The 15,424-nt window shown below is 43.0% G+C and overlaps 1 protein-coding gene across 1 annotated transcript in view; it reads left to right on the forward strand.

Moving 5' to 3' along the window:
• Window positions 1-14,205, forward strand: part of ANKDD1B (ankyrin repeat and death domain containing 1B) — a 28,747-nt gene extending 14,542 nt beyond the window's left edge. Inside the window, exons 9-16 of the mRNA XM_009637268.2 lie at window positions 1,107-1,205; window positions 2,100-2,198; window positions 3,693-3,791; window positions 6,715-6,813; window positions 9,497-9,592; window positions 12,724-12,922; window positions 13,659-13,790; window positions 14,120-14,205. Of these exons, the coding sequence (XP_009635563.1) occupies window positions 1,107-1,205; window positions 2,100-2,198; window positions 3,693-3,791; window positions 6,715-6,813; window positions 9,497-9,592; window positions 12,724-12,922; window positions 13,659-13,790; window positions 14,120-14,178 (882 nt within the window). The 3' untranslated portion in view covers window positions 14,179-14,205. The remainder of the gene's footprint in view (window positions 1-1,106; window positions 1,206-2,099; window positions 2,199-3,692; window positions 3,792-6,714; window positions 6,814-9,496; window positions 9,593-12,723; window positions 12,923-13,658; window positions 13,791-14,119) is intronic.
• The last annotated feature ends 1,219 nt before the right edge of the window (window positions 14,206-15,424 follow it).

A 15,424-nucleotide genomic window follows, 5' to 3' on the forward strand; every position in this document is an offset into this window, starting at 1 on the left:
ATGAACGGGGCAAGGTAATTCGCTTTGTTGTGGGCCAGCATGCCCACTGCAGAAACCTGCCCTGTGGTTGACAGTCTGTTCTGCTGGCCCAGCGGGTGACATGACTAAGGGACACCCACTCCTACCTGAGGGCCTCCTCCTTCCAAATCAGCAACAGATTTATGGGCCGAGGGGTTCTCTCTTATCCAGCGTGTCTGTTATTTCCAGCTATACAAGCTCTGAGGCACACGAGCCCCTTTGAAATGTGAAGCCCCTGTGTTTCCAAGCCTTGTCTAACAATGTTGTTGCTTCTGCACACAAAGCTTGTGCTGCTTGTGCCCCTGCCTTGCCATGGCTAAAGGCGTGACCGTCCTGTCCAGCCAGACGTGTTCTCATCTGTGGATAAACAGATCTCTCCTTCCCCAGCATAAGCAAAGCACTAAAACATATTTAGTTTACCAGAATAAGGGTGGCAGGAGTTCAAGCAAGAAAAAAAAAATTGGGATTTATTGATGCTTCTGTGAATGATGAAACACTAGAGTAACTTTCAGTAAACTTGTGTGTATTTTAGGATTTGAGAAGCAGGGATTAGATCATTGTGCATCTGATGTAACTTACTTTAGAGATTTGCTGTGGAGACATGGATATTTTTGGGGGGTGAGAAGACTTGAAATAAATATGCAGCAGTTCTCCTTATACCTAGCACTAGATTTGGGAATTCATCAGAAACCCATGGCATTGGACTGAGAGAAATTGGCACTTGTGGTATGTGCTGGCATGCTAGTGGTGTTGCCTGTTGATGAACAGCAGCAATTGCTACCCACCATCTTTGTTTCTGTGCCTGTTGCTAGCAATCTTCTTTGAAAAGAGCACAATTAATATTTATTAAATAGTTATCTGTATTGTAAACCTCGCAGTACATCATGCAAGTCATCCATCATTTAAGTGTTGGTGAGTTGCCATTCTATTTAAGTGTTAATTTAGGAGCACTCAGGTTGTGTTCTCCAGTGACCACCTCTCCTTTCCTTTTGGGCTGGATGAGCCTGATGCAGCTAACCTGTTTTGTGTCACAACCTTACAGTGACGGGGCTTAAACTGGAACAGACATTTTCTCTCTGTTGGTCTAGAATGGAGAAACTCCATTTTACTTGTCTGTTGAAGGAGGTCATGAAAAATGTGCTGAACTCTTACTGGAAGCAGGGAGCGACATCAACGTTTTAACTCAAGTACGTATGTGGTATCCCTCCAGCCCACAGGTAGTGGGGCATCCTGGGCTTTAGGAAGGACCTTGTTTCTTCTTTTCTGTGTGTACTAACAGTATAATTGCTCTGCTTATTTTTATGCAATGGTAAAAAAATATATAAATGAATATCATAGCACTCTCCACATTCCCCCTTCTAGCAGGATAAAACTGATGTGGAAGAAACACAGCATGGATTTATTTGACAAGAGTTCTGTGGTGCAGCTTTTTTATTTACTATGTGTCTGATAGTAAAACATATGGCTAGGAAATGTAACCAACTAGGGTAATTGAAAATCCTCCTTTTTGGCAGCATATATGACCACACTGATGACAAACCTGTTCTCCACATCTGGTTCCTGGACTCCAGCCCAGCTCACATCTGTTGAATGGCCTTGGCTTGTCCACCGTTAGAAGTTTGTGATTCCAGCAGACTGACAGCTTGTCTGCTTTAGCAGAATTATTAAGTGAAAATTTTCTGTTGATTTGTTTTTAAAAGTTTGTTACTGTGACTGAACTTGCCTATTAAAGGTCAAACTGGACTAACAGACTAGGAGACATGTTGGCATTGCTGTTGCCCATGGTGCAGGATTTATCTCTTCCTTGAGAGAGACTGAAAAGCACTATAGAATACTGGTGCTTTTAGCATGTTTGTTGTGATATGCTAAAAACGGGAAGTTCCTTCTGTATTAACGAAACCACATCATGCTAGCTGCTGATCCACTTCATTTTATATCATTTTATTGAAGGGAGTTTTCCTGGGGGAGGGGATAGTTACACAAATTTAAATGAAAGATTACCCTATATTGATAGCTGTCTTCAGTACTGTATTTCCAGCAACAAAAATGTAAGGTTTTGCTGTCTACACTGTTTCTTTCAGAACAATAGCAGTGCTTTGCATATTGCAATTCAGAAAGGACATCTATCCTTGGTTACTTTTCTTATCGATAAGAATATTGACCTGGTTCCTAAACCCAAGGTGAGTGTATATCAGTATCACTTCCCTGCTGTTGTTCAGCCTGTCCTGTCTTTTATGCCCTTTCTTGGGAATTCAGACAGCTCAACAAGATGGATTAGTTCCTTTATCTTTTTACTGTAGATGTTATTACGTGGTTTATGGATGTGGGTTAGCAATATGTATGGACCAACAAAGACAAGGTCCTGTTGCACAAACCCAGTGAGTGCTTGGGCAGACTGGTGGGGTGCAGTGCAGAGGTGGCCAGGCTAAGCCAAGGACCAGGCTTTGGGAGAAGATGGGCGGAGTACCCTGCTTGAACTAAGCAGCAGTAGTGCAGGCCTCCCTGTGTGCCATGGGCAAAGTGTTAACCCTTGTAGCTGATTTTGAATAAAGGTAAATAAAAGATAGATAAAACACTTCAGTGCTTTCACCCTCTGCACTCAAAGGCTATGCCTTCAAAATCTACATGCCACAATTCTTTGGGGTTTAAAAAGAAAGAGGTATTCCTAATATTCAAATCTTGTCTCAATTTAGATATTATGGTTTTTGTTACAGCTGAGATTTTCTGTGAATAGGAAATAATTTTCCACTTCTGCAGTACAGGATGAAAATAGAATCTGGGCTTCGTGATTTATCTGCCACAATCAGTGGCCTGTTGCGTAATGTTATCGAGGAATAACAATTCTGATGTGCTTGAAATGATTTAGTTTAAAGACCAGGCAGTTGTGCTGCTTGTTCTCACTGGCTTTCTGTAGGAGAAGCAACTCATAAAATTGTAACTTAGGGTTTTGGAAACATTTCCAGCCCAGCATTGCGTAAGAGCTTGCTTTATTTTTCTGTAGCCCTGAAGAAATGGCTGTGGTTTATAAAGACACTAATAAACTGGTGTCTGGCACCCGCGAATGGCACTGGTACGGAATTGGTTTTTAGCTGTATTTAACAAGAAACCGCTAAGTCACAGGCTCAACATGCAAAGCTATCTTGCCAATCTAACAGCTGGATTGTGACTGATGCTGGACCTGCACCCCAGTTATTTTAATCACCCAAATAAAAGACCTTAATTTCTTTCTAGCTATAATTTGCTTTTTATAAATATGACAGCAAGTCAGTTTAGTATGAAGAATATTTACAGCAGCAATAAGTGACATGAGTTTATTTCTGCAAAGCAGATTTTGGCAGCTGTATTCTGTCTCCAGCCTGTCCCGCTAAGGGCAAACCCAGTTTTCTGAGGGAATAGAAACGTTACCCGAAGCTCTCTATTGTCAGCCAAGGGTAGCAGCCCATCCCAGGCATGGACCTTGCCGCGTTCCTAAGTGGCAACGCACCGACAGGCAGCCGGCGTGCCCAGGTTGCTGGCCTAACGCCGCACTGCGAGGTGTGTTTTCGGCAGCCTCATACCTCTGCTGAAGCACACCGCTTTGCAGTGGGCAGATTTGAACAAGAACCACTTTCTTGCTTGAATTAACTTCTAATGACTGTGCCCAAGTATAATAGTTTATTATTTTGCCTCTGCAGCAGAAGAACTCCCCTCTCCATTTAGCAGTCATCAATAATCATCTACCAGTAGTAAAAAGCCTCTTGGATGCCCGTCATGACATAAACTCCTTAAATCACGTAAGAAAAACTGGGAATTAACATAACCTCACCGGTAAAGAGGAGATTGGGTGGATTTTGCTTGAAACACTTTTTTTGTCCTTATGAGCTCAGGGTACAAAAAAATAGGAAGGAAGAGGCAGTTCTCTCTTTATCTTTTTGCGTGTGTGCCTATGTGTTAGTCACTGGTACATGCTGTGCGAGTACTGTTTGTGCAAGATAAGGATAGCAAAATGCTATATACTCAGAAAATATTTGGATTAATTTATTGTTTGAGTGTTACTATTCTTGCATAATAAATGATAGAAATGTCTCAACAGTATTGATCTCGGATGGAAACCCAGTGCAGAGTGTCTGTTGGCTGGGATGGAGTTAATTTTTTTCACAGCAGTCCCTGTGGTGCTGTGTTTCATATTGGTGATCAAAACAGTGCTGGTAAGACACCAAAGTGTTTAGCTGTTGCTGAACAGTGTTTTGCACTGCACCAAGGCCTTTTCTGTTTCGCACTCTGCACCCCCAATGAACGGAGTGTAGGGGGATGTGCAGGGGGCTGAGAGGGGTCACAACCAACAGATGACCAGAGCTTACTAAAATGATGCTCCATGCCACACAACATCACACTGAGTGATGAGGTCACATCACAGTAAATAATGCAGTCACTGGTCTCTGTGGTGCAATTGGTTAATGTGTTTGGCTGTTAACTGAAAGGTGGGTGGTTCGAGCCCACCCAGGGGCACCAGCATCTGTTTTCCCCACCTTTACCAGGATTGTTTGGCCTCCGCTTGGTGCTGGTGGTCTTTGGAAACCTAGTTGGTTGTTGGCCAGTTCACTGTAGACCACCTTCACCACCATGAATCCCCTTGGGTACTAGATACCCTCCTCTATGGAAGGCCACTTGATGCTGAAGTATTTACTTTAGTGCTGGTTTGCTTGATCCCTTTTTTGCTGAACAAATACTCCTATAACTCTTAATGACCATCTTCAGCTTTTGCTACATTGTGTATCACTTTGTTTTTTCTTTGTGTGAGAGCGTGATGATAAAAGCACTGGCCTTGAGCCTAATCTGGTATTTTTGGGCCCTATACTGCTGCTGCCTGGGTACTCAGAGAACCTTCTCATGGAGAAAATCAGCAATTACACCCTTCCCTTTTTTGCCTTAGAGAGACACTTTGTGGAGAGAGGAAGGAATTGCACCTACCCCTTCTCCTCCAGAATAGGTCTTTCCTGTGTTCCTGTGATGGCCTCTCAGTTCCTTGGATATCCTTGTGTAATCAGACAGTTCATACTAGTGTGCATCGTGAGCCTGATTTTGATTATCGTTCATAAGATTAAACAACTAATTGGGAATGCCACACAAGAAGGCACCTGGATGGCAGGGCGTGTGAGAGGAGTTGGGCAGGTGACTGGGGCTGCTATTGCCTCAGTCCCAATAGCTTGGGATTTCACGCCTGAACAGGTATGTAGTCCCAGGTAATTGGTACATCATTTGAAGGAGGGGAGCCTTGCCTGTCCCAATGAAACACAGTGACTTCTAATGCTGTGTTGTGGCCTGGCCCATGCCTACCAAGCTGCTATCCAGTGCCCTCAACAGAGAAAGGAGGGTCTCCTGATCAAGGAGCACACAAAGGGATGCTGAGAAGGTCTGCTCTGAAGCCACCCATATGGACACTGAAAAGATCTCTCAACTTGAGAGCACACACAGTGGCTTTAACCAGAGACCCAACCCTCAAGTATAGAGAATTTTGTAAATGTCTTGAACACATCTTTTAGAAATGTTTTGTGCTTTGTCTCTAGTATATCTGAAGTACGTACAATAGCCTCATAAAGATCTCTAAAGTACTGCAGACAAGAAAGCAGAGTGTATCGTTGGAGGAAAGTTCTGAGGTCATGTGTTCAGTGTGTTTTCCCACAAGAGCTGATAAGACACTCTGATGCGGAACCCCAAGGCTGGTGCTTCTTGGCATGTAAGGTCTTGGTGTTTGACTCTGCAACCTTGAAGTTCAGATCTAAAGAACAGAGAAGGTCTCTAACCAGACCTACGGAATGTGGACTTGCAACATCAGAGGAGCATAGCCACAAAACCTGCAATGTAAAAGGATGCTGTATCACTTTAAACACACTAAGGGATGCATCCAGATATTCAGGGTTTCCACAAATGACAGCACCTCTTATTTACTGCTTGCATTACACCCACAGACATCTGGAATGTCTTATTCTAATAATCTGTAGAAGGATAAATAAATAAATAGGTTTTATTTGGGTATATACAGCTGTATTAGAGACTACACAACCCTCATCTGAGACCCAAAGATTAGACTTGAAGCTGAATGCCCCTTTAGCTGTACTTCCTTGTTAACGGTTTGGTTTTGTTTAATGCTTTTATTTTGTCCTTTTCATTTGTTTGTTTCTGTGTGGTTTAAGGCTCACCGAACCCATTATGGAGCAGGTAGACTTGTGTTCTACCTTCCACTCCGTATCATCGTTTTGTGACAGGGCTGGCTAACAAACCCTGTTGTGGACTGTGACACAACATACTGTTGAAAATTATGGATGTCCAGCTGTCTTTGCATGAATTTCAGCAAGGAAGAGGTTACTTGAGTGGATAGTATGGGTGGGGGTTGGCAGTTGCATGAAGCACTGTCCAAAACACCTTGTTTTAAGAAGGAAGAGAGCTCATTAGGTACATTAAAGGGGCATGGCAGCCACTTTTTCCTGAGCCAGCTGGAACTCCTGTCTGGTTTTCCTGCAGAGATCCCAGATGCTCTCTTGTTTGCTTGAAACAAAACTGGCAGATAGATCACTCATAAGTTAAATGCTTTCATTCTGTTCAGTGTTTTCTAGCCAAGGCCATCTCTTGTGAATCTTCTGTAGATCCAGATCGTGAACACTCTGCTGTTAAGGGGGAGTTTGGCTCATTGTATTTGTTTGGTACCATTAATTCCAGAGACAGGAAACCCCTCTACATCTGGCAGCCGATCTTGGCAACATGGAGCTGGCGGAAGTGCTGCTGAAGGCAGGCTGCGATCTCAAGACCGTGGATAAGGTGGATTGCATTCCTCACCCATGCAAGGATTATGTGGTTTCACTTTTTGTGTTACAACTTCTCCCCAGACATGCAGGAAGCACTTGTTTCCCATCATCTTTCCTACGTAAAGCTAGCTGTTAGTTGTTACAATCTCCTTTTAATACTGATATACCTGCAGCCTGCAGAGATCTGAAATGGTTTTCGCAAAAAGCTGGGTTTGAGTTCAGATGTGATGAAAGCCAATGGGGTGAAAAATGTAGAACTTCCAAGCTCCGTAGTTTGGAAGGTAAACCCCATTGCCAGAGATGGAATGGATGGAAAAAAGGACTAGGCTTATGGAGTGGAAAACAGCCTGCGGCTGCTGAAACTGTACACCCACAGCCAGGTTCATTGCCAGGAGAGGTGTGGCTTCGCTAATTGCAGCGATGGGGTGTTTGCCCTCTAGCACTCTGGGCCGTGTGGAAATGGTGGTGCCGTGCCCCTAAGAGGCCGTCCCAGAGGCGTTCAGGTGGGTGCTTAGACCCTGTTGCTGATGTTCAGCCTGGAAAGACTGAGGCAAAAACGGCAATGGCTGGAAGAAGTACCGAAGTAAAGAGCCTCTGGGGAAGTGCTTTTGAAAGGACAGAGTACCAAATCCAGTTTTTACAAATTTTGCTAAATCACTGCATGATCAAGCCTGCCCTTTTTGTACTGTTACCACTATACTGATTTTCTGTATAACTGAATTGACAGACTTGATGTTTCTCATGAGCAAAATCTATCTCTTTAGTTATTTTAAAAGGCAATTTTCATGCATAAATGTGTCCTGATGAGGAGTAAAGCTTTATGGAAGAAGGATCATCTCTTTTTCCCCTAGCCTGATGTGAGGCTTGGGTCTCTGAGTGCAGGTGACACAGCTGATGTATTTTGGGAGGCTGAGGTAAGATGCTGCATTGCAGTTAAGCCTTCCCATTTGGAGTCATGCCTACACTAGCCAGAGAGCTGCAGTTCTCATATGGGCTAACCCAGAATGAAGTCTTGTCCACTTCAGACAGCTCCTTAGCTGTTGGACAATTGTCTCTACCTATTTGTATTCCACGGGCAAACACAGAGAATGACTTCATATTGCCTGTTTTGACCTTAAGAACCTGGAAGCCTTTGGGCTGGCTAGTGCCCTGGTGTTACGGCAGTGTTGACAGAGCTCAGGGCATGTTATGAGAATACATCTCTGAGCCAGCGCAAATTCTGTCTGCATTGGTTTTATTTCTTGGGGTAGCTTTTCCCTTGCCTGTTTGCTGGATGATCCCTGAAGCCATGCCACTCCTGGGAATACTCACAGGTACTGCCCTCTTTGAACTGAATTGGTGCCGAGATGCCAAAAATGTTCCCGTCCTTCCTTACTGAAGAGTAGGCAGGAAAAAGGGGAGCCTGCTTTCACTGCACTGTGTTTTCCTGGCCTCCAGCCCCTGGCGGCAAAGGCCCTCAGTCTCCAGAGCTTGTCAAGTGTCTGTGTGAGTTGCAAGCTGTTACAGCTCAGGAAATGCTCCCTCGGGAGCTCTTCCTTCCTCCCATCTACAGATATGATTGTGGTTGGTTGTGATTGAAAGTGCTCCCTGTGTGCAAGACCGCTGTGCTACGTGTACACGCAGGATGCCAGCGGTGTCTGTGCTAGCGCAGGAGGTCAGAAACACCTCCTTTTCCACTCTTCCATCTCCCTGCAAAATGCAGAGCGCCTTTCCAGAGGTGGGACCCAAGGAGCTCTTGTGGTCTCTGCACTCTTCACATATAAAGTATGTCTGTCCTATAAGGACTTTATGAAATGTAAATGCCTTGGCTTCCAATGTGATGCTTTTCTAAAAACAAGCTAATTTAGAATGATCTTGAGGAGACTAAGGAGCTAGAACTCAAAAGGTGTGTATTAGGGAACTTTGTAATAGCTGGAGGGTTGAAATGCCTTATAATTTAATTACTGAACCTTCTAATTAAGGGGTTGCTTCTTTTAGGTCTAATTTTCTAGAATGCCTAGCACTTGATATGTGAAAAGTACCCTGAATACTTAAATCTGAGGCAGCTCCACTCAGTGAAAATCTGCTGAAAACAGGCAATTGCAGAGAGAACCCTGTGGAGCCACTGAGCTGCCCTTACATCCAAGTGCCGATCGCAGAGATGGGTTCAGCTAGACTGAGCAGTCCTCTGCAGCTGGCATTAAAGCATGGAACACCACCTTCATTTGTGCTCACTTCAGTTGTCATGAGAAAGTCATTCCCACACCCTCTTTTCATTCTGTGACTCAGCTTCTCTCACCATCTAAAAAAGATGGAGGTTTGCCCAAAGTTTCCAACTTCGCCAGCCTATCCATCTGAATGCCAGCTTAACCATGACATGGGAATGTTCTGTAGTTGTGGGAGTTTTCAGCCTGTGGATACCTGGGCTTGCACAAACTTGGAAGCAGTGACTGGAGAGCACAAGCTGGTACGAAGCGTGCAGGAGGTTTCTGAAAGCAGCTGTACCTCACCAGAAATTCTTTAGGGGAAGTTCAGTGCAGGGAAAAAAATTGATGACCTCTGGGCTGAGGGGATACAGCTCATGCAAAGCATAGAACTTTGACTGTAGCTACCCTGAAGCCATAAAATTGCAGTAATAAATTTTCTGTGTTTCTTCTATGATATACTTATCCTCACATACATGAGATGACGTTTTGATTCGCTCTCTCTCCTTTCAGCATGGAAAAACTGCACTAGCTGTGGCATCAAGGAGCAATCACGCCCTCATTGTAGATATGATCATTAAAGCAGAAAGGTACTATGCCATGAAACAGGTAAGAGACATCTTTCATTACGCTGAGAAGAACTATAAGGGAAAAGCCAACTCTGATCTTGAAGCGCCTTTTGTCTGAGGTGGTTGCTTTTGGCAGGTTGCAAGACTGGCCTTGATAAACTGAGGTTAGGATTGGGAACAGGGAGGTCTCTACCCCATCCACATTTTATTCCTGACTAGCTGTAAAATTTTAGGCAGATCTTATCATTTTCCTGCATCATGGTCTACATGCAGAAAAAAATACATAAAGAGGTGGAGAGATCTTCTGACCCAAACTCAGATATTGCCATCAGCATCAGGGTTGGGATGACCTGAATACACCTTGATCCCTGTGTCCTTTAGTACAGCAAAATCCATGGCTGAAAAGTGGAGGAGTGCAAATGTGTGTCATTCCTTTGCTAGTAAGGGCTCAGCTGCTTCAGTAGGAGCTCCCCCTTTTGTTTTATGCCTGTTAATTATAAAACACAATCAATGAAATGGGAAAGAACCAGGCAACAAGTGTGAAGGACGTGGCTTAGATTGACCTCAGATCGTCTGAATTTCTAACCTGCCTTCCCCCCATCATTATTTAAACACAGGCTGTGTAGTCGTGGCCCTCCCTAAAGGGCTGAGGATCAGGTGTACAAAAGTGTAGGTGACAATTATTTTGGCCTGCGTTGACTATCCCATGTCACTTATGAATCTGTACGTGCTATAGGCAGTAAGTGCCTGAACAAGAAAAGTTAAGCTTAGTACCTCCTAAAATCAAAGGAGCACTGGGAGCTGGGCTGCTGGTGAGGCTCATTCTAGAGACACTGGAGCTCAGACCCAGCCTAAGTGAAAATTCAGGATGTCTCATGTCACGGGACCTTAACTGAGACCACTTAGTATTCTGAGAAAATTTATTATTCCATTGATGACAGTTGTAGCAATGAGCCACAAAGAACCTGCTATACCTACACACTTGAAGGTATTTCATAGGATGGTAAAGGTTCATTTTAGGGCATATTAACGCTCTATAAATCAGTCTTGTATTGCCTTGCTCAGTTTTGTTTGGAACCACAGGTTTATGTGGGCTCCCTGCGAACTGATTAAATTTGCAGGGTCTTGACACAATAAAAAGTTTAAAACCCTCATGCTGTCTCAGATACACTGTTCATAAGACTGTTCCTAGTGAAGCAGCAAAAGGCATCTTGTAGCATCCAACGTAAGACCTGTGAGAAGGAAGACACTAACACTATTTATGTAGAGCAAATAATTCTGCGAGCACCAGAGCTAGCCAGCCAGGGCAAAAGAACTGGTGACGGGAATTCACTTGACTGTCAGCTCTCGTGCTGCCACACGAATCTGTAACTTCATTCTCATTCCTGCCTCCTGCAAGGGAGTGTTTGTTTTACTAGGTTAGTCAAGTGCCTCCTGGAGCGGCATAAGCATACACTGATCCTGCCCAAGTGCAAGCACATGGATTGGCCGGTCTTTTACCACCCCACTCTGGTCCTGCATGTCCAATACTTAGTTTTGCAGGGCATAGTGCTGGTAAATCATAGATCTGGATTAATTATTGTGAAAAACACCTCCACAAACTCCCTGTGCCGTGCCTATTTGATTTGTGTCAGTTCAGCTGGAGTTGTCAGGCACATTACTGTTTCTTTTGGCTTAAAGGGGAATTAGAAGTGAAGTCATCTGTTGCCAGAGGAGACATGACAAGTCTGACAGCAGTGAGCCCGTAATGCTCCTAACCTCTTGGCATTGTTTACTGAATTGCCTGAGGAGAAGGAAAGATGTTTAAGCAGATGATTTTCTGCAAGAGCGCCACAGATGTTGGGTAATAGAAACATAAGCATTTGTATCCCATTACCTGAAGCTAAGAGCACAGCCTTTGGGAGCAGCTCAGGTCTTATTAGTTATGGAATATGATGTTGCTCAGGTGCTGTTGCCATATAGGAAACCACAGTGTTTTGAACCATTATTGTAGAACTGTCTTTTTGTTACACTGTGCTGACTCACCATCCGTGCCAAGGCGTTAGTTCAAAAGGAAATGTCATGTCGCCGTGAGGAAGTGCACATGATACTGATGTGTGTGACAGAGTGTCTTGTTCTCTCGTTTGCCCTTTTTTCTGTTTACTGCTTGTGAGGGTTGCTGTTGCTATCCCACCCTGCCATTTCCTAGACACACAATTAGCAGCAAAGAGAAGCTGTGGTGCTGCAAAAGGAGAAAAAAGGGGTTTTTTGTTGTAGTTTTTGGGTTTTGTTAAACCTCAGAAAAGAAACACCGAACCAGGGAGAGCCCGAGGCTGTCCTGTAGAATGTCCTAACTCTCACTTTGCATGTATTGGGGAGCATGAAATAAGAGTCTGCACCAGAAAAATGGAATCAAATATACATGACAATGCTTAGTTACTGAACTAAGATTGGTTTGGTTTTTTTGGTTTTTTTCTCGCAAGACTCTCATAAGGTTAGGAAATAACCCTGTTATATTTTTCCGAATTTAATCTGGAATGGAGCACTTTATGCCTAGCACTTTTTAAATTCAGCATGCTGCTGTCTCTTTTTCTGCTTAGTATCTATCTATCTGCTTTGTAGTCCTGTATCAACTTCCCAAAGACATTTTTAATTTGGAGACTGATTTAAAACAGGACTAGCACATAAATAAAATGGAATACAAAAGTAGTTTGAGCTTACCTACACTAGGAATGAGGCTTTTCCCTGGGCACCGCTCAGCTATGGCTGAAATCACTGCTAGGTGTGGCTTTTGCAGAGGTGCCCAAATAAGGAGCAACCCCATCACTCCTGTTTCAGGTGAGCCGTTCATAGGGTAGCAACATCACCTTTAATCTGGAGGGTAAAATACATGTGGTTTTGGTATCTATCTGATTTTGCTCATGCAGGCAATAAAACCAGATCCAGGTCCAACACGCATAGCAACAGACAGAGGAGGACTTCGTTTCTGTTCTGTTATGAAGACTGTAATAACATCATCCATGCTAAGACATCTTGCAAAGAACTCTACTAGCCAGACATGGTTCCTTTACCTGCACTCAGCGAATCAGTTGTCCATAGAAACATATGACTGTAGAGGACACAGTGTTCACTGCTCCCTAAGCGCAGGTTCCCAGCTTCATTACAAAATTTATCATCTGCTTGCTTTTTTAGGAACGTCTAGTTCATAGTGATGATGGGTCAGACTTTGGCTTGTCCTTCAAACAAGATCACAGTACACAGACCAAGCAAATCCGTTCCTCCTTGTGGAATCTAGCATACACCCAGTTAAAACCCCAGGAATGGAAAAAACTGGCCCTGTTCTGGAAGTTCACGGATGAACAAATTAAAGCTATTGAAGAACAATGGACAGGTAGCAATATCTGAATAGCTAGAAATAATACATAAGCTATAAAAAAAACAAGGCATTTCTTTTTATATTATGTGAGTATCACAGGTACATGCTGGCCATACTACTCTTACTCAAATTATAAAAAAGAGCAGTGAATGGACACAAGCCTGGTCCCCGGTCCCTGGGAAGCAATGCTGTAGAAGCACAGGCCACTCCTGTTCTCCCTCTTGGCCTGAAGGAACCTTCATCTTTGGGAATCAAAATAAGACCAGTGAGCAACATGGAAGGGTCTTGCAGGTCACGCTGCAAGCGAGGACCTGGGGAACCTCGTGACAGAGGAAGACCTTGTTCATGCTCTGTCTTCACAGTGGCCGTGAAACAGCAGTTTCTGGTTTCCAGCATCCCAAGTGCTAGGAAAGCACTATTCCTATAGCGTGCATTGTACTTGTTTGCTACTACTCCAGGGTATATTTCCACATGTTGAGCAAAAATGAAAGGAAAAAATTAATTTTAAGATGTATTAGCTTCTTCCCCCCCACCCCCACCCCCTTTACAGTAGAGTTAGGATAAAACTAGAATTTTTGTTTAGTTTTTTTTTAATCTTTGTAAGCCCCAGTCTTCATTTTGCTCCTAGGTGAGAAAGGAAATAAGAGTAAATGAGTAGGTTTTAAAACCCCTTTGAACTCTGAAAGTGCAAAAGCACAAAATACACTGTTTCCAGCACATGGAACAGACAAATGCTTTGTGTATTGCATAGGGAAAAAAAGTTACAAGGAACACGGACACAGAATGTTGCTCATCTGGTTACATGGTATGTTGCTGGCTCATCGGAATCCTGTCAAGCATATATACGAAGATCTGGTAGAAGCAGGGTTTCAGCCTCTAGCTGGTAAGTTGTGGTGTGGTGTACAGAGCACAGTGCCCTGTCCTCTGCGAGACTGCAGAGCAGTGCTGAGGTCTCAGCTGGTGCTGGGCAGCTGTGACCAGAGCGCAGCTGGAGGATGCTCTCTTCCTTTCTGGGAATCTGTCCTTGCTGGGAGGTGAGGTGGCTTGAGGAAGAGATTTCTTCTCTAAAGTAAGATAAAAGTGTGCAATCTTTGCTTCCCTCTTTTCTCCTGCAAACATGGTTAAAATGTGATTGGCCATCCTTCAGTTAGGTGAGTCTGACCTTGTAACGCAGAGCACGTCAAGCAAGCGTTTTCTCCTCTTACTTTACAGAGAAGATCAGAGCCGTAAGTAGCACTGACATGGACTCCAGGAAATGTGCAATTTCATGAGTTCATCAATGAAACATGGCATATATGATGGAATTACATGCCAGATGGAAAGTGACTTTCAAATACAAATAGTGTATTTTCTGGAAAGACAAACCTATTTTGAAATTGTATTACTTTTTCCAAGCTAGAAGAACTTGCACTCCTGAAAAATTGGTTCGTTCTTTCTCATATGCTTGCTGTACAATGATTTAAAGAATTTAAGAGTGAATGGCCAGCTGGTACCACCCCCATACACTTTCTACACCTGGCTTAACACTGATATGCTAATTCTGTATTGGAACTGCAAATTAAGCTATTTTGTGTTTGACATGAAATGTAAATGAGATGTTTTCTACCTGAAAGAAATTAAATTTAAGAAGTGAAATTTATGTGTATAAATCAACACTTCCAGAAACAGGTCTCATTTGGGATTCAGGTTTTTATAAAGTCTTGTTAGGATTATAGTGTTCCTGTCTCAACAGGGCTTTTCTCTTGTTTAATAAATGCTAGGATTAGGGCAAGTCTTTCTTCTTCAGCATTTATGTAGCAAAAATACACAAAAATATCATGTCTAAAACCATGTGTGTCTGGTGGCAGAATTTTCTATCATGGCATAACCTTGTATACACACTCAAAAAAGAACATTTGATACTTAATACTTAACTCATTTAGCAATTATTTACCTATTTCTTATTCATTACTTGAATTAATATTTAGTAGTGTCTTGCTGAACATGGTTAAAGGTTCTCGTTATTGAATATATTTCACATCTGAAAAATTATGTAAAATGTCTATCTTTGTAGTCTTCTCTATAAGAAAATAGCAATAGTTTTATCATGTAATGGAATAATTGAATTGCCTTGTCTAGAGAGAACATTATTTTGTTCTAAATCTTATTGTTTGTACTGTAAAGGTGATGATCTGTATCTTAGTCTGAAGTCTTATATGTAACTGCCCTACTGTGTGCAACCTGTTTTGATATGGCTGCAGAGCATCACAGGAATATGAACAGACTGGTAAATCCTCAGGTTTTGGAATTAGGGATCTAACAACACAAATTATTAGATCCTGACAGGTGTGCATCAAGTTCCTGGAAAATGGGAATGTTTAACAATTTAATGGACTTAGTACCTCACCTGGCTCAAGTCGCACCCTGGGTATGAAGGCTACCTCCCTGTTATTCTCCATTTAAGACTGCTGTTGTAGAATATAATTAAAATGCACGTTAACTACACTTTGTTGCACAGGCAATTAAAAGCACATATAA

Source organism: Egretta garzetta, unplaced genomic scaffold (genome assembly GCF_000687185.1).
Source record: "Egretta garzetta isolate BGI_Z169 unplaced genomic scaffold, ASM68718v1 scaffold424, whole genome shotgun sequence".
Taxonomy (NCBI): Eukaryota; Metazoa; Chordata; class Aves; order Pelecaniformes; family Ardeidae; genus Egretta; species Egretta garzetta.